The sequence below is a fragment of the Rhinatrema bivittatum genome, chromosome 7 (assembly GCF_901001135.1).
Source record: "Rhinatrema bivittatum chromosome 7, aRhiBiv1.1, whole genome shotgun sequence".
NCBI lineage: Eukaryota > Metazoa > Chordata > Amphibia > Gymnophiona > Rhinatrematidae > Rhinatrema > Rhinatrema bivittatum.
This window is the reverse complement of record NC_042621.1, coordinates 37,915,173-37,934,464: the sequence shown is the minus strand read 5'-3', so window position 1 is coordinate 37,934,464 and position 19,292 is coordinate 37,915,173. Positions and strand designations below refer to the sequence as shown.

At 48.6% G+C, this 19,292-nt stretch overlaps 1 protein-coding gene across 4 annotated transcripts in view; it reads right to left on the bottom strand.

Moving 5' to 3' along the window:
• The window catches only part of DHX38 (DEAH-box helicase 38), a 450,894-nt gene that overhangs the window by 297,599 nt on the left and 134,003 nt on the right, over positions 1-19,292 (bottom strand). For all 4 annotated transcript variants that reach the window (XM_029608272.1, XM_029608271.1, XM_029608270.1 and 1 more), the window contains one exon: positions 8,442-8,549. In XM_029608272.1, the coding sequence (XP_029464132.1) occupies positions 8,442-8,549 (108 nt within the window). The remainder of the gene's footprint in view (positions 1-8,441; positions 8,550-19,292) is intronic.

Genomic DNA, 19,292 nt, shown 5'->3' with positions numbered 1-19,292 from the left:
GATGTCGAAGGGGTCCCAGTGGGGAACCCACGGAAAAAATGTTGATAGAAGTAACCATCATTGTAGGTTACGCTGCATGCTGTTGGTTAAGGAAAACCGGTGTGGACAGTGTCTGCAGATATTGAGTCCATTGTAGTTTGAGGTTCTATCATAGGTGGCCATGTGAAGACGTGTGTGTATGTGTGTGTGGAACCATATAAATGGTTGTCGCCATATGTCCTAGAACAGTGAGGACTTGCTGAGCTGGCACTGATGCACTGTGAAGTAGAGTCGTAGACAGTGTGGAGAGAGCTAATGCTCGGGTGAGGTAGAAAAGCTTGTCGTGGATCGTACCGATATAGGCTTATATGAATTGTAAAGTTTGAGTGGGTTCCAGGTTTGATTTGTCGTAATTGATCATAAGACCTGGATTGGATTGTGTAAGCAAGAGATTGTCTGTAGAAGATTCTGCCATAGTAGTATGGGATTGGATGCTAATAGGAGCCAACCATTTAGAGAAAGGAGATATTCACACCCCCTGACGAGGAAGGTGCGCCCACGGCTTGTCATAGAATCGGTGAAGACCGTGGTTCTGAAACCAGGCCAAATGGAAGAACCTCGTAGTGGAAAAGTTGGTTGTTAGTCTGGAACAAAGGTAATACCAGGAACTGGGGTGCACTGGTATGTGAGAATATGTATGGTTCAAGTCCACTGGGTTTTGGAGGTTGAGGATCCGAAGTATGCCGTGGGTAGGCAGGCTTTTCAGCTTGCTGCCTCGATGGTTGAGAAGAGAATGCTTACAAGCTGAGTAAGGCTTGGAGGTTATTTTATTTTATTTTGTTATTGCTCGGTAGTTTGCAAGGCTAGCGAGCAATAGGAATCCGAGACAGTCATGGCAGGAAAGTTTATTGACAGTATCGGTGAATTGATCTGCTAAGAATTTGTTTGGTGGACCTGGAAAATGTCCCGCAGTCGTGAAATATCATCAAATATGGCGCGAGAACTGGCCCATAAAAGGTGGCTGCCAAGTAGCTACTGAATGCTTAAGAGACTTAACTACCGAAACAAAAAACAGAGTTCAGGAAGTGCTTCCACATTTGTGAGGTGAGGGTATTGAGGCAAGGCTTGTTAGGAAACGTGGTTCCTAGAGCATGGCGTGTAGTATGAGATGCGATGCAAATTCTGGTGGATAGCATGGGGGTTATGAGCTCTTCCCAAGAAAGACTCCACCCACTGTGTCTCTGCTTGTAGAAACCCTTTTTTGGTTCTTAGCTATTTATTTGCAAGCTCTGCAAGCCAGGATCCAGGGCTTGGATTGAGCTGTTTCCTGCACCCAGCCCTCCATTGGACCCTCTCCTCCTCCTCCACCTCGTGGCTGTTGACCCCTCCCCCAGCTGGAAGACTGCCCTGCTTCTAACGAATGTGCTTTTAAATCTCCGTACAGGTACTTGCCTTTCTTTTCTCTGCAAGCCAGGATCCAGGGCTTGGATTGAGCTGTTTCCTGCACCCAGCCCTCCATTGGACCCTCTCCTCCTCCTCCACCTCGTGGCTGTTGACCCCTCCCCCAGCTGGAAGACTGCCCTGCTTCTAACGAATGTGCTTTTAAATCTCCGTACAGGTACTTGCCTTTCTTTTCTCTGCAAGCCAGGATCCAGGGCTTGGATTGAGCTGTTTCCTGCACCCAGCCCTCCATTGGACCCTCTCCTCCTCCTCCACCTCGTGGCTGTTGACCCCTCCCCCAGCTGGAAGACTGCCCTGCTTCTAACGAATGTGCTTTTAAATCTCCGTACAGGTACTTGCCTTTCTTTTCTCTGCAAGCCAGGATCCAGGGCTTGGATTGAGCTGTTTCCTGCACCCAGCCCTCCACTGGACCCTCTCCTCCTCCTCCACCTCGTGGCTGTTGACCCCTCCCCCAGCTGGAAGACTGCCCTGCTTCTAACGAATGTGCTTTTAAATCTCCGTACAGGTACTTGCCTTTCTTTTCTCTGCAAGCCAGGATCCAGGGCTTGGATTGAGCTGTTTCCTGCACCCAGCCCTCCATTGGACCCTCTCCTCCTCCTCCACCTCGTGGCTGTTGACCCCTCCCCCAGCTGGAAGACTGCCCTGCTTCTAACGAATGTGCTTTTAAATCTCCGTACAGGTACTTGCCTTTCTTTTCTCTGCAAGCCAGGATCCAGGGCTTGGATTGAGCTGTTTCCTGCACCCAGCCCTCCATTGGACCCTCTCCTCCTCCTCCACCTCGTGGCTGTTGACCCCTCCCCCAGCTGGAAGACTGCCCTGCTTCTAACGACTCCGCTTTTAAATCTCTGTGCTGGATGCTAAGACCCATATTGATGACATCACTTTTGAGCGACACAGAAAAGAGTCATCTATAAAAATCTAACCTGGTCAAGCGTCACGCGCCTAGCGTCACGCGCCGAAGGAGCGCGACAAAGGGGCCTGCCCCTTTGAGCGCCCCTTCGGGCAGCCACTTCGGACCGCCCTGAAGGACCCTGGAAGACCCTAAAGTACTACACGGACCTCCTTCTCACCCAGCAGTCCCTTTTGACCCTGAGGTATCGCTGCTCACTTGCCAGCCTCTCAGCCAAGACCCATCCAGCTCCAGGACCTCCGAGTGAGTGGGCACCTCCTCAAAGTGCCTATCTCACCTCTCACAGGTGCTCATGAGCCTGCCTCCCAGCCACTGGACTACTCCCCCTAACACCTTAAATTGCTCTATTCTGTTATTTGTGCATGTTATCTAAGCTGTATAACCTGCATGGTACACTACTTACACCTCTTACCCTACCTAATCAGCTTTGTGCCCTTCCCTCAGTGCCCTTCTCTCAGTTTAACTCCTTGATACCTTAATCCCCGCCTTGTACTACCCTATATCCTCTCAGTTTCCTTTTTACCTACCCCCTCTCCCTCCCTCCTCCTTTGCCTACTCACCCACTATGACCACACAACACATCAACCGCATCCACCTCCCCCACAACAGACTCCCCCATTCCCATCCCCCCCGTCCCACCCCCCCCTACAAATCCCTCCTCCCTATCCTCACTACCCCCCTCAACCAATTCCTTGGACTCACTACCCTCTCCATCATTCTGTTCAACGCCCAATCACTCTCCAAAAAAACCCCCATCCTAAATGACCTCCTCACTGACACCAAGCCAGACATCTGTGCCATCACAGAAACGTGGCTCAAAGAAACAGACATTGTCCTCCTGAACCAGCTACCTACACAATCCTACGAATTCCTATCCATTCCAAGACCTAAGAAAAGAGGAGGTGGCATCCTCCTAGCCTTCAAGAAACACCTTAATCTCAAACTCTCCCACACCACATCACCCTCCAAGCTAGAAATTGGCCTCTTCAAAGCCCCCTCACTGCAAATCTGTCTCATTTATGCCCCTCCTGGATCCATCGAACGGGACCCCTCCCCCTTAATTGAATTCTTATCTGCCAACATAAACATTGAAATCCCTTCCATCATACTAGGAGACTTCAACCTCCATGTCGATGCCACCCCCCTTACCCCTTCTTGTGAGGCATTCCTTACTGCACTCCAAGCTCTAGGCCTTAGACAAATTGTTGCCTCCCCCACGCACCAAGCTGGTCACTCCCTTGACCTTATATTCATCAACCACTGCTTCCTACCATCCCACCCCCCCACCTGCTCCCCTGTACCTTGGTCCGACCACTTCCTCATAAAAGCCCTCCTCCCCCTTAACTTCCCTACTACCCCCACTCCCTCAAACAACACCACCTTCACCTTCAGGAAACCCTGCTCTGGAGATGAACTGGCTCTTGCCATTTCAAACACATCCACTAGCCTTGACTGCTCCAGTCCAGAGACTGCCATCAAATCCTGGCTCAGCATGACTCTTGAAATTGCTGACAAACTATGCCCCATCTCCAGACGTAACATTACCCAACCCACAAAAAATCATCAACCCTGGTACACGACTGAACTAAGATCCCTAAAAAATACCCTCAGGCAGCGTGAGAGAAACTGGCGTAAAGCCCCCTCACCCCAACTCGCCTCAAGTTTCAAAACTACCCTTCACCAATATAGAATAACCACCCTCAAAACAAAAAGAGACTACTTTTCAGCTAAGATCCACCAATACATGTACAACCCGAAAGCCCTTTTCAATTATGTTGCCAACCTCACCAAATCCTCTCAGCCCACTATCCCTGAGAATGATGCCTCCACTAAGAGCGAAGAAATCGCCCAGTATTTCCTCACAAAAATCACCAACATCCTCCGCAGATTTCAACACCCTTCTCCATCCACCTCCCCTTCCCCCTCCCTCCAACCTTCCCCCACTTCACCCACCCTCCAAACCCTTGACCTGACTTCCGCTAAAGAAGTGGAATCTATTCTCAGAAAACTCAAACCAGCTTCCCACCCTTCAGACACCATTCCCACAAAATCCCTCCTCTCCATCCCGAACACTATATCCAAACCCATCGCAGACATCATAAACTCCTCCCTCTCTTCAGGCTCTGTCCCAGATGCTCTTAAACAAGCTATTGTCAAGCCCCTCCTAAAAAAAAACCAACACTAGACCCTAAAGACCCCGCTAACTTCCGCCCTATCTCTAACCTGCCCTTCCTATCCAAAATTATGGAAAAGATTGTAAACATCCAACTTACAGAATATTTAGAAAGCAACAACATTCTGCATCCAGCCCAATACGGCTTCCGTAAATACCTCAATACAGAAACCCTCCTGCTCTCCCTCACGGACCACTTACTCATAGGCATGGACCGAGGCAACTGTTACCTCCTCGCCCTACTCGACATCTCAGCTGCCTTTGATACCATCAACCATAACCTCCTCATCAACCGGCTATCCGAAATAGGCATCTCAGGCCTAGCCCTACTATGGTTTAAATCCTACTTATCTAACAGAAAGTTCTCCGTCAAGATAGGAAACGCCAACTCCACACTCTATCCCTTGTCTCAAGGTGTCCCACAAGGCTCCTCCCTCTCCTCCACCCTTTTCAACATTTATCTCACACCTCTATGTCAGCTCCTCACAGACCTCGGCCTCAAATTCTACCTCTATGCAGATGACGTTCAAATCGTCATTCCCATTCACAACTCTCTCTCAGATGCCCTTGCCTTCTGGAACACATGTCTTGCCAACATCAATGACTTCCTCACCAACATCCACCTCGCTCTAAACTCCTCCAAAACAGAGCTGCTCCTTATCTCTCCTCACCTCCCTCCCAAACCACCGATCTCCAACGATCCAGCTTTCAACGTCATAACACCCTAACCCACAGTAAGAGACCTTGGGGTTATCATAGATCAACAACTCAATCTCAAAAAACAGATCAACTCCATCCTCAAAGAAGGTTTCTTCAAGCTTCACATCCTGAAGAAACTCAGACCCCTCCTCCACTATCATGACTTCCGCACCGTCATCCAAGCCACCCTTTCCTCAAAGCTGGACTACTGTAATGCCCTCTTCCTTGGCCTACCCTCCTCCACCACCAAGCCCTTACAAATGCTCCAGAATGCCATCGCCAGGGTCATCACCAACTCAAGGAAAGCTGATCACATTACCCCAATACTCAAAGAACTCCACTGGCTCCCCATCGCATCCCGAATTCTCTTCAAAATTCTAACCATAGTGCACAAGTCCATCCACTCGCACAATTCCAATTGGTTGGATGAACCCTTTCGTCCTATACGCACTGAACGACCCACTCGCACTGTCAACAAAGGCACCCTCTCCATTCCCCCTTTGAAAAAAGCCCACCTCTCCTCTACTAGGGACCGTGCACTATCCATTGCAGGCCCTAAACAATGGAACGCCCTCCCTACCACTCTCAGGCTAGAGCCATGTTACGCCAAGTTCAGAAAAAAACTTAAAACATGGCTCTTCCGACAAGCCTACCCTGATTAAGTACACCGACTTCTGCAAGTATCTTGCCTACGCCTTGTATATTCCTGTAAATAGTCCGTTGCAGTTTTTATTTATTGCTTTAATTCCTCCACCTCCTGCTCTTTGTATACTCCTCCTTGTTCGCCCTCCCTATTCATTGTAATTTCTACCTTTAAAGTTACATTGTAAACCGGTATGATGTATGCATACTAATACCGGTATATAAAAGTTTTTAAATAAATAAATTAAATAAAATAAATATTTATTTATATTTGGGGGGGGTCACTGAGTTATGTTCAGTGGTGCATTGGGACGGGTCCCCAAGCAGAAGATGCTTGCATCGTTGACCCCATGAATCCGTTGAAAACTGTTATCGATGTTAGAATAACTGGAGAATCCCAGAAGGGACTCCCTCAGGGATATTTGCACAATACTGTGCAATGGGAGTTGCAGGTCAGTAGGAAACCTCCAATTGCAAGATATCCGCAGTCCCGGACGCGGAAACGGAATGCTGGTGGTGTGTACAATGGCCATCGTCCGACCCATGTCAATTGCATTGGTGGTATATATGGTGAAAGACGAACTGTGCTGCAGTATGACCGTCTATGTCAGCAGAAAGATAATCAATAATTTTTTTTTTTTTTTAATGCCTAGTGGTAGGCTTCAAAGCAGTTTGAGGGTCCATTTTTTTTTTTTTACGTCTTTGCGTAGCAGGCGTTTGGTGGGTATAAGTGTGTGTAAACACTTGATCCCTGCATAAAAGCTCTGGCACCTCGTGTGCCCGTGTCTTCCTCTGCGTGTCCGCCAAGCCCTGCAGTCACAATCCAGCCATGATGTACCTCTTTTTTTTTTTTTTTTGTATACGTTTTGGTCCTAGGAGGGCTCAACAAGCACAACTGCGGGTGGCCCTGTGAAGCCACATCAATGTCTTGGCATGTTTGGTACTCCCTCCAACGCAGCGGCCCAGTCTGCAATGGTACAGTAGATGGGGGAGAGAATACCATCCACTCCGTCACTAGAACAGGGGGCATTGTCTCCGTCCTGTTGGGTGCAGACTGACGACATCCCATAGGGGAGGGGAACCCACATCAGTCGCAGAGTATTGCATGGTGAGATGGGTAGAGAGTATGCTCAGCTGGATCTGCCCACGCATTAGGAGGGTCAATAGCCGGAGATCTATATCTACATTCTGAATTCCAACCTGTGTCGGGGTTTTTTGGGGGGTTTTTTTGCATGTTGACTTACTACGGGGCAGGCAGCACCAACGTGTCACTGTCACGGCGCAGTGCCGATGCTTCGGCTCCCAGCGCAGGTGCCGGTCTCTGCGTATGCGCCCATGCGTTCGCTCCCCGGCGCACGCACCCGATGTGCCGGCTCCACGGCGCACGCGCCAGTGCTTCAGGTCAGCAGCGCAATCTCGATGCGCCGGCTCCATGATGCAGGCGCCCGATGTGCTGGCTCGACGCACGTCGACTATGCGCCGGCTGCACGACGCACGTCCTCTCTCTGCACTGGCTTCGTTAGTGCGTTGGGCCTGCGATTTCAGCTGGGCAGTCTATGCAGAGCTGGATGCGCCGGTTCTACAGCTCTGCCGTGCACCTTTTTTTTTTTTTTTTTTTTTAAGTAGAGGTAGCCATTAGCGCCATGGCAAGACCGGGATTCCCAGTGTGCAGAGTTTGTAGTCTTGCACTGCTTCCTCCAGGAGCCTGGTAAGTGGAGCAACGGCTCCATACAAGTCAAACGCTGCTCCCCCCCAGTCTCCACTCGGTACCAGCCCGGGAGACCCGGGGGGTAACTGAGGAGATGAACAGGCCAGTAGTCCGGTGAAAGTGGGGGAGGGGGTAGTGCCCTGAGATGGTAAACAATCTCGTGAGGGCATCCTGAGGAGAAATTTTTTTTCTTTTTGTAAAATCTTCATCTTCTTTTGTTCATTTTGATAAGATTATTTTTTTTATAAATATAGCTGTTTGTTGAAGTAAAGTTAGGAGAATAGAGAGCTCCTCGCACTGTGTTTCGCGGAAAATTTTAGAGTGAGGGACCCTGAGGTAATCCTGTCTATACAGGAGGGAGGGAGTTCCTAGCTTAAAGACTATGATAGACTTTGAGAGTTCCGCCACCTAGTGGCACGGAGGACGTACCCAGACAGCATGGCTAACTCATGCTGCTTATCTACGTGAAAAATAAAATAATGACTAGAACCCAGAGTTCTCATGCATGAAGGCTCTCAGTAGCATAACCCAACACAGATGCCAGTTCAGATTAGACTAGAGGTGAAGGAGCCCAAAATTACATAAATATACACATGTACATTCACATACAGTAAGAAAAAAAGTTCCATAAAAGCTCTATCACTAAAATGCTTCAATTCTATTAGATTGCACTGATGCCCTGCCTCTCCCCATAGCATAGCAACTGATACAATACAGCACTTCCCATTCCTCTTTCAGTCACTTAAATACTAATTATTATACCAACACATGGCAACTAGTCCAGTGCACCACCCCAAACTAATCAAGCCCCACCCTCATATTTCAATCATCTTTAAAATGTTTCTTTCATTTTACTTCATATAACTCACCTTTAGGTCTGTGTCTAGGGCTCTCTGGCTCACTCCTCCTGCTGCTTCGCTCAGAACTGCTTTCCCGCTCAACCCGGCTGCTGCTGTGTCTGCTTCTGTCACGGTCTTCTACCAATACAAATACAAAAAACAGTTCAATTAGAGACACAGAAACCCACTTAATTATGGATGGACACACTCACATTAATACCATCCAGTAAGGGACAGCACATACATACCAAATTCCACACAGCTGAGGACCGAGCTCAGGGACAGAGATACACATTAACAACATATAATGAGGGACGGTGCATATATACTTACACCCACACAACTGAGGACAGAGCTCAGGGGATAGATACACACATTAACAGCATACAGTGAAGGACAGGGCATACATACCAGCATCCACAAAGCTGAGAACATAAACACGCACACATACACACTCTAACAGCACTCCGTGAGGGACACTACATTGATTCTGTAAACCGTTGTGATGGCTAAACCGAATGACGGTATATAAAAAACAAATAAATAAATAAATACCAACACCCATACAGCTGAGGACAGAGCTCAGGGGATGGACAGCAATATCTTTATTTAATTTTTTATCCTGTCTTTCTGGATGTGCTCAAAACAGGAAATGGTCCCACACCAAAATTTATATTTTTGCTTGTCAATCTTCCGGTAGTCTAGAAGTACTACAAAAGTTTAATATAGAAAAATTGGTTCTTAACTGCTAGTTTTTGTTCCTGGAATGCCATAGATCAGTCCAGACACATGGATTTTTCTCTCCTACCAGCAGATGGAGACAGAAAAAAAATTTACTGACACTGTGCTCTGTAAGTTAGCGTGCCACCTGCAGTCTCTCAGTATGCCCTGAATCCAAGCAAAGATGTGATAAACAACTTCCCCAACCAAAATAAGCAAGGGAAAGGTGGGCTCTGATTTGGAGCCCTTCAACAGATAAAGGAGATTGAAAACTCCCAACCTTAAGACCACTTCTTATCTACACCTAGAATAGAGCGGTCTATTCCAAAAGGGTAGGGCTCTGGACTGATCTGTGGTATTCTAGGAACAAAAATTAGCAGGTAAGAACCAATTTTCCTTTCCTGTTCATATCCCAGATGCATGGGATGTATTCCAGCTCCCCTAAACTGAGCGGAAACCCAAAAGACTCGCTCACAGCATACTCTCCCCAAAATTAGATGTTTCAAGTGCCTGAACATCCAGCCAGTAATGCTTGGTGAAAGTGTGTAGAGAAGACCAGGTCGCCACTCTGCAGATCTCCTACAGGGAATCAGACCTTCCACCCAGGATGCTGCCTGACCCTGAGAAGAATGGGCTCATAGACCACTGGAATCAGACAGCCCTTGCAAATACAGGCTTAGATGATGGCTTCCTTTAACCATTGCACAATAGTCACTTTAGAAGCTTTGTTCCCTTTTGACCCATCACCAAACAGAACAAACAGGTGGTCGGATCTTTGAAAACTGTTGGGTGACTTTCAAATAACGCAACAGCACTTGACACACATCCAACAAATGAAGCTCCCATGCATGCAAAGCAGAAAAGTCCAAATTTCGCAAAGCCAGAAGCTCCACTGTTTTACTCAAGTGAAAAGGAGATACTACTTTTCGTAAAAAAGAAGACACTATGCAAAGAAATCCCATCCTCTGAAATTTAAAGAAAAAGGTCTCTACAAGACAATACCTGAATCTCTGAAATCCTCCTGGCCAAACAAATCGCCACCAGAAAGACCACCTTCAGTATAAGATCCTTTAGTGATACCTTACTTAGCGGATCAAAATGCAGTGATAAATAATGAGCTTTTTATCCAGATAAGATTAACCTGCAGATGGATGTCATGAAATATAAATACAATATAGATACAATTGCTTAACTGAATAGACACCTGGGATCTTCTACATGCTTAGCAGTGCTTGTGTGTTGCTTCTGTGATAATCTAACTCTCTGCTTTCATTTGATAATGCTGTTCCTCAGTGTGTGAATAAACGAGTTTACTGTACGGATTAACTTTCAGTCTAGAATGCTATATCTCTCTGATGACCTTCACTTGTTAGCAGGAGAAAGAAGGGTGGTGGGGGGAGAAAGACGTGAGAGCCAAAAAGCAGTAACCTCGCTTGTGTTGACACTTGAGAGAGCAGAGTTGCTTACCTAAAATGGGTGCTGTGCTAGGCAGCAGGATGTTAATCCTCACAAGTAGGTCACATCATCAGATGGAGCCCAGCATGGAAAACTTGACAGGCACACTGAGCATGCCCAGCCTGCCACTATCCACGCGTTCACGTGGGGTCCTTCTTCAGTCTCATAATATAGAATTATAGAAAAATAAAATAAACTAGGAGAAAACCCAGCTCCGCGGGGTAGCAGGCGGATTTCCTGAGGACTAACATCCTGCTGTCCTAGGAGAACACCTGTTTTAGGTAAGCAACTCTGCGTTTTCCTAAGACAAGCAGGATGGTTGTCCTCACAAGTGGGTGAATATCTATCTACAGGCTGTTCCAGAAACAAGGGGACCAACGGTCACCTAACCAGGTGCTAACGGGCACAACAACCAAGTGCTGTTGGTAACAGAGGGAGACAGCCTGAACCCAAACAATGAGCCTGAGGCAGGAAGAGTTGCGTTTTATATCTGCGAGATTCTGGAGAACAGACTGGCCGAAATTTCTATCACGTCGCCTGTCCCTGTCCAGACAGTAGTGCAAGGCAAAGATGTGGAGGGAACTAAACGTCTCTGCCTTGCATATTTTGTCCAAGGGAACTGCTCACAAGTGGGTTACTGAAGCTACCATGGATCGAACAAAGGCCTCCCAACTGTAGTCCCACCTACGCATAGCAGAAAGAGATACGATTCACCAGCCAGTTGGACAGTGTCTGATTGGCTACCGCAACTCTCAATCGGTTTCTGTCAAAAGAGAAAAAGAGTTGCGTAGATTGCCTATGACTTGCCATCCGCTCCAGGTAAAAGGTTAAGGCTCTCTTACAATCCAAGCTGTGGAGAGTCCTTTCACCCTGGTGTGAATGGGGCTTTGGAAAAAAGGTGGGTAAGACGATAGATTGGTTCAGATGGAAATCCGTTAACACCTTTGGCAAGAACTTAGGATGTGTACGCAGAACCACCCTATCGTGAAAGAACTTCGTGTAAGGTGGGTACGACACCAAAGTTTGAAGTTTGCTGATTCTGTGCATCAAGGTGACCGCCACTAGGAGGATGACCTAGGTCAGGACCTTTAAGGCACAGGAGCGCAGAGGCTCGAAAAGAGCCTTCATAAGCTGGGCCAAGACTATGTTGAGGTCTCAGGACACTGCAGGGGGCCTCAGATGAGGCTTCAGTTGAAGAAGACCCCACATGAAGTGACCCACGATAGGGTTTATCGAGATGGGCGCACCATCCACCTCCTGGTGGTAAGCCCCAACAGCACTAAGATGCACCCTGACTGAGTTGGTTTTTAGGTCAGTCTCCAAGAGTTGTAGCAGGTAGTCCAGCAACTTAGGAATAGAGCAAGAGAACAGATCTAAACCATGACTCACACACATGTGGAGAACCTCTTCCACTTCAGGCTGTAAGACATCCTAGTAGACGGCCTCCTGGACTCCAACACGACCTGAGACACTGCATCCGAGAGGTCCAAGGGCTGTAAAATCAGCCTTTCAACATCCATGCCATGAGGGATAAGGCTCAGGAGTTGGGATGATACAGCCTGCCCTGATCCTGTGTGATAAGGTCTGGAGAGGCCCCCAGACGGATTGGCTTCCTCAGGGCGAGTTCTTGCAGGAGTGGAAACCAGATCTGCCACAGCCAATAAGGAGCGATGAGGATCATGGTCCCCTGGGTCCTGCTAGAGCTTCATGAGGGTCTTCAACAGTAGTGGAAGCGGAGGATATGCATACAAGAGGCTCCTGCCTCAATGGTTTGCAAAGGAATCTGATGCCAGCTCGCCCAATCAGGGAGCAAAACCGAGCTACCTTCTTGTTGCAGGGAGAGGCAACAGATCTACATCCAGGGTTCCCCAAAGATGGAAGATCCGTTCCGCAACTTCCTGCTTCAGGGACCATTTGTGGGGGTGGAATGAGAGACTCAGGCCGTCTGCCACTACATTCTCCGTCCCTGGAAGGTACATGGCACGGAGCAGGATGCCTAGGGCCAGAGCCCACGACCAGATCTGGACCACATTCTGGCATAAGAGGAACAATCTTGTGCCTCCCTGCTTGTTGAGATACACATTGCCACCTGGTTGTCGGTCCAGATGAGGACCACCTTGTTGGCTAGATGCACCCAAAATGTCCAAAGCACGTATCAGATCACCCAGCACTCCAGAAGTTTATCTGATGTTGCGCTTCCTGAGCGGACCACCGACCTTGGGTGCAGAGACCTACATGGGCCGAGGTGGAAGGCATCTGTGGTGAACACAATTTGAGCAAGAGGAGGTCTGGAAGGCTACTCCTGTCTCCAAGTTGGATAGGGTTTCCCACCATGACAAGGAGACCTGGAGCGGTTGAGTAACCTGGATGCATACTCTAAGGTCCTGGTTGGTCTGCTGCCACTGGGATCAGAGGATCCGCTGAGACCTGCGCATGTGCAGACGAGCGAAGGGAGTGACATGGACGGTCGCCACCATGTGTCCCAACAATCACAACATATGGCACGCTGAGACTTGGCGACTCAGAGAGATCGCTCCCACCAAGGCCACTGAGATGAGCGCACGGTCCCCTGTTTTCTTTGGACTCAGAAAATACCTGGAGTAGAAGCCACTCCCTCGTTGCCTTGAGGAATGGGTTCGACCGCCCTGGCATTCCAAGGATGGAGAGCTCCTTCAAAAGTATTTCCTGATCCGCCAAAAGATCCCAAGCAGGGCATGGGGGAGAGTCTGGCGGGACACCTGGAAATTCACACTGAACCCCCTGAACGATGGATAGGACCCACTGATCCATGGTAATGGACGGCCAACAGTCCGCAAAGAACTGTAGCCAACCTCCAACTGGAGGGTCTGCCATCGAGGGGACCAGTGACTGGCTTACACTCCCTCGCAGCCAATCAAAACCCCATGGCAGGGCTTTGCTGGGCTACCGGCTGCCTAGGACCCTTGTTTGCTGAGGGTAAGCTCTAGGGCCGGCCCATTGAGACCTCACTCTGGCTGCCGGAGGATAGTACTTCCTAAGATGGTAAACAGGGAGCCTAGGCCCTTGCCGTGAGGACTTCTTGCCCAAGGACTGTTGGTCCGAGGTTCTGGCCGAGAGATGCTGGAGTGACTCATGATGAACCATCAGCTGCACTACTGCCTCTTTAATCTAGTCACTGAAGAGATTCTCTCCAGTGCAGGGCAGATCTACAAGCCATTCTTGAACCTCCAAATGGAGGTCAGAAGTGCGGCGCCAAGCCATATGGCGGGCACCGATGCCGGTTGCCGCCATCCTCGCCGCCGTCTCAAAGACATCATAGGCAGACCGGACCTCATGCTTGTCGCACTCCAAACCCTGCTGAACCACCTTCAGGAAGTCTTCCTGCAGTTGATGAGGCAGGCGCTCAACCAGATCCTGGATCCATCTCCAGAGATTCCTGGAATATTGGCTCATAAAGCTGATAACAGGCAATATGAGCCGCTAGCTTGGAGCCCTAGAAAACCTTCCTCCCTAGGGCATCCAGGGCCCTATGATCTCGGCCCGGGGGAGCCAAGGCATGTGCTCAAGAATGCTTTGCTTTCTTTAGGGCAGACTCCACCACCACAGACAGATGCGGAAACTGACGCCTCTCAAACCCCTTGCTGGGCTGAACCAGATACACCGCATCTATCTTCCTGTTCACCGGGGTTACAGAGACAGGGTACTGGATCTCCAGCATCTTGTGTCTGGAGTCCTACTCTGTCAGGAGCTGGGACAGACTCCACCATGGCCCATACAAAGCCCACAAAAGTTAGGTCCTCGGGAGAGGATCAATGCCTCTCCTCTGGAGGAGACAGCTCAAGAGGGCAGGTCCTTTGACTCCTCTGAGGAGGACTCGGATGTGTCATCCCCCCATAGGCCGCACGGGGTGTCTTCCTCACTCAGGTCGCCCAAGGACACCAGTCAGGTAGCCCAGACTATGCCCTTGGCCCGAGGCACCGAGGGCAACGAGAGCCCCAGGGGCTTCGAGGGACCCGGCAGGGGCTCGGGCAATGCTGGCCGCAGGGTCAGCCATGAAAGCGGAGCCATCGGTCCTGACGGCCCAACCTTATCTGAGTAATCTGCGATGGGAATGGACTCCATCATGGGCAGTGCCCGGGGCACCGGCATCGGCTGAGTCTGTAGAGCACCAAGAAGCAAATCCAAGTGCTCCAGCACTGGTGGCGGCCCCGATGGGGCTGGCAGCTCGATGCCTTGTAGGGCTTATCTAACCGCACTCTGTGCTCTAACTTCCTCCTCAAATGCTGCCGAAGAAAGACAGTCAGAGGAGGAGAAGGCGTGACCTGGCCTCCCCCGGAGCCCCAAGGAAGACTGGTATCTGACACCGGAATCAGTAGGGACCGCCCCGGGCCTCCGGCTTTGATGGAGGGTGACGCCGCCTCAGGCTGGGGCCGCTTCGGTGGCATCTCTGTCTGTGCCGGTGCCTTCCCAAGCCTGGTCTCATGCAAGGACAGAGACCAATGATGATGCTTTCTCAATTTCCCATGGTGCTCAGCCTGGTCTTTCCCAGGCGCCGAGGGAGATGGAGATGGCCCGGACCTGGAACAAGAAATGGAAGTAGGCCGGTCCCCAGCACCCAATATGACCTAGGGACCCGGCATAGGAGAAGAAAACATTGGGCCTGCAGCTACCAGCTCCCCTTTCCCCAAAGGTGTTGAGGCCCCCAATGTTGAGGCCGATGGACTAGATGTCCTGGGGCCAAACAGCTTCTCCATTTTGTCAAGGTGCACACAAAAGTGGCATACCCCGACATCGTGCGATGCCTCCAGGCACAAGATACAGACCTCGTGAGGGTCTGTAATGGACACGATCTGGGGGCACCAGTGAAACCCCGATGCCATTTCAAAAAGTGGGTCAATGGTCAGCAGTCACCGGGAACAGGCACCATTGGGGATCGACCCCAAGGAGCGCAAAAACTCACCGCAACACCTACTAACTATGGTTGGGACGATGTCGAGGGACCCGGCGCAGGAACAGAACCAAGAAAAACTTGAACGTGGAAAGTTTTCCAGAAAAAACAGCACGAGCTCCACATCCACGAGACAACAGCTCCACGGAAAAGAAGAGACTGAAGAGGGACCCCGCATGGACACGTGGATAGTGGCATGTTGGGCACACTAGGTATACTCAGTGTGCCAATGTTTTCAGAAACTTTGACAAAAATTTTCCCTGCTGGGCTCCATCTGATGATGTCACCCACTTGTGAGGACTACCATACTGCTTGTCCTAGGAGAAAGCCTGTGCTGTACCATGCAATTTGTATAACTGTTAGATTCAATACTGAATTATTTTTGCTGCTGATGTGAAAATCCCTGTACATTTTAGCTCTGTGGGATTGTGAAACATGTTCAAAAAAGAAAAACAAATAGAAAGGATGGCACAGAAAAGAACCCCAATTATAATACAGTTAAGATATGGGAAAGCTTTTGATATAGAAAAGATTACAAAATGAATTAATAAGAAGCTAGGACCTTTATCGCGGCTGAGGGAACGTTTGATGCTTATAAGATTACAAAAGTTTTGCAAAAAACTTCTCTCTTTGTGTGTGATAATCATGGAGTGATGCATCCTAGCGGTCACCCATGCAGACCTCTGGACTCCTCTATATTCAGGGAATAAGAGGTGGAACAAGTGAGAACGTTAGTTCTACATCCTCTGGCCAAAGCCTTCGGCTTACCCCAAAGCCAGGTAGATAGTCCAGATGGGCAACACTGCCTCCTCCTGGGGAAGGGGTGGAATGGGCACTATTGCGCTGGGCTGTTGGCAGCGGCTCCTCATTCCCCAGACTCACTGATGACTGTAACAGCAAGGCTAGTTAGATATCTACAAAAACAAAACCCCCTGAGACAGACTTCCTAGGGAGAGCGAGAGAGTGAGAGGCAAGGCCAAACTTTTCCTTGAGGAAGCCCCCAACCTTGCTTTTCTCCAGCCCTGGGTTGCTTAAAGGAGCCCACTGAGCTGCTCACAGGCTTAGCATATCTTTGAGAATTAGCCCCCTTTTCAGCTGGGTGCAAGAATAGAACATCTTTACCTGCCTGGCTTGGGAACAAAGAAAGCAAAACACAGTTTTTCCTCACATGGGACCTGGCTTAATGTAATGACAAGAGTTACAAACATCCAGAGCAATGATGTAGAGTTACTCCTCTTCCAGTCTCATGCAGCAAAAAGGAAAAAAAACCCTGAATACAATTCTTTACAGACCTGCTTGTCCCAACAAAACGGCAGTGCCTACAAAGGCTCAGGGCATGGCTATAAAGCGGCTCTCTTATCAATCAAGTTTAAAGTAGGAGACAAAACAGGTTTTTTTGGGTTTTTTTCACAGAGTCAATTTAAGAGTTTCTGCTGGGTTCAAACTCCCCACACCTTCTGCAGAACCAAGATATCATTCAACTGGAAAATTCCCTTGGCGTTTTGTAACTTTCTAGGCTTTGGCTTCTAGGGGCTCAAACCTGAAGTCTCACCTTCACTCCTGTTTACTCTGAAGTGTCCATCAGCTTCCGGCTTTTCCTTTGTTTTGGTGGTTAACTATCTCCATCAGCTCTGGTTGTTCTCCATACTCTCCTTCCTCCACCTGGGCCTCCATTCTACCCCAAAGTCACCTAGGCTATCCCCAGGAAGACCTGGCCATGCCCTTCCTGCCTGGTCACTTCCTGTTTAGGCTCCCAGGTGTCCTGGGAGAGGCTAGGCCCCCTGGAAAATATAGTCTTGAGAGGTTTTAGGGGCTTCCTGGGACCCCTAATTTATTTTTTTTGTGCCCTGCCTATACCTTCCTGTAGTTTTTGGTGCGAATCAGCTGTCTCCCAAGTGGTTACATCCTGTCTAATCTTTCCTTGATCATCCCAATGACCAAGAGGGGAAAGATTCTGAAACTAAAATGAAAACAGCTAAAATGCTATTAGTTTACTTTCCTCAAGAAAAATGGTTAAGGAAATATCAAAGTCAACTGAGGTCACTGCAGAATGAATTGCAAAAGCTATCTGTTAAGAAAGATTCTGTTGAATCCATTCCTACTGCTCCAGAACCAGTTCCTCCTCCTCCTCTCCCTATTTTAGATCCATCCTCAGACTTATCGCCCTTTAGTGGACACTCTGATTAAACTACACAAGAGTCTTAGCAATCTATGAGATTAAAACCTCAGTCCTGTCCCCAAAGGCCAGGACAGGTTATGACTTATAAAGTGAGAGAGTCTTTGACAGCTATAGAAATTTGTTTTATCCATGAATGGTTAACTAAACTTGGCATACACTGGGGTAAACAATTAGCAGATGAACTCCAAAAAGGAGTACGAATAGGAGAGCTCACACTTGATGTGATACATATTTTAAGATTACATTTAACTAAAGAGCAATTTGAAAAGTAGGCTACAGTAGCAGATTTAGCAGGAAAATTTAAACATATAAATAATTTGCTTACTGGTTAACGCTTGGATAGCACTAAATAATAGAACTGATTTATTTTACAAGTTATAGGAGCTCTTGTAACTTGTTACCCCTCTAAACCGAACTGGAATGTGATTAGAGCTACAAATCAAGGAAAAGAAGAATCTGTTAGTGATTTTTGTGCACAATTTTTTGAAGTATGGAAAATTAATGGTGGAACAGATGTAGTTCCTGCTGACCCTTTAATTACCCAATGTGTATGTGTGTTCACACCACGCATTAAAGCAAGTGTGGATCAAGCCTTGATTACTTATAATCCCATTAATTAAGAGGACTTTGTAAGAATTGCTGTCCAAACTGAAAGAACTGTCAATACCACAGATGTAGCAAAGTAATAGCTCCATCACTCCCACCTCTTCTCCCAAGTAATGATGAAAGAGGAAGAGGTAACCGAGGCAGAGTATCCCCTAACCACTGGAAAGCAGAGTTGCTTACCTGTAACAGGTGTTCTCCCAAGACAGCAGGATGTAGTTCTCACATATGGATAACATCATCAGGCGGAGCCATGATCCCTGTAAGTGGACTCAACTCCGCGGGGTGGCGGGTGGGTTTCGTGAGGACTACATCCTGCTGTCCTGGGAGAACACCTGTTACAGGTAAGCAACTCTGCTTTCTCCCAAGACAAGCAGGATGGTAGTCCTCACATATGGGTGATTAGCAAGCTACAGGCTGACATATTACAACAGGCCAATAGCAGACAACTCGTGCAGCAGGCACAATAATTGGGGTGCTATTGGCAATGATGAGGCACTCTGAAATCACAGCAGGTGGTTGTGGAAGGAGTTGGGGTTTATACTGGAACACAGTTTTTCAAGACAGATTGGCCAAAGGCAGAGTCTTGACGGATTTCCTTATTTAAGCAGTAGAGGGCTGCGAATGTGTGAAGAGAGCTCCATGTCGCAGTCTAGCAGATGTTGGCAATTGATACTGAACGATAGTGTGATACCGATGTTGCCATGGCCCTTACAAATTGTGCCTGCACTCACCCCTGGAGAGGAAGGCCTGCTTCATCATAGCAGAATTCGATACAGTCTGCTAGCCAGTTGGAGAGAGTTTGTTTGCCCACTGGAACTCACAGCTTGTCTTTGTCAAACAGCAAAGAGTTGGGTGGATTTCCTATGGAATGCAGTACGTTCTAGACAGAAAGTGCATGCTTACAGTCCAAGGTGTGCAAAACCCTCTCGCCCTGGTGAGAGTGAGGCCTTGGGAAAGAGTGGGCAGACTATAGACTGAGTAAGGTGAGAGGCTG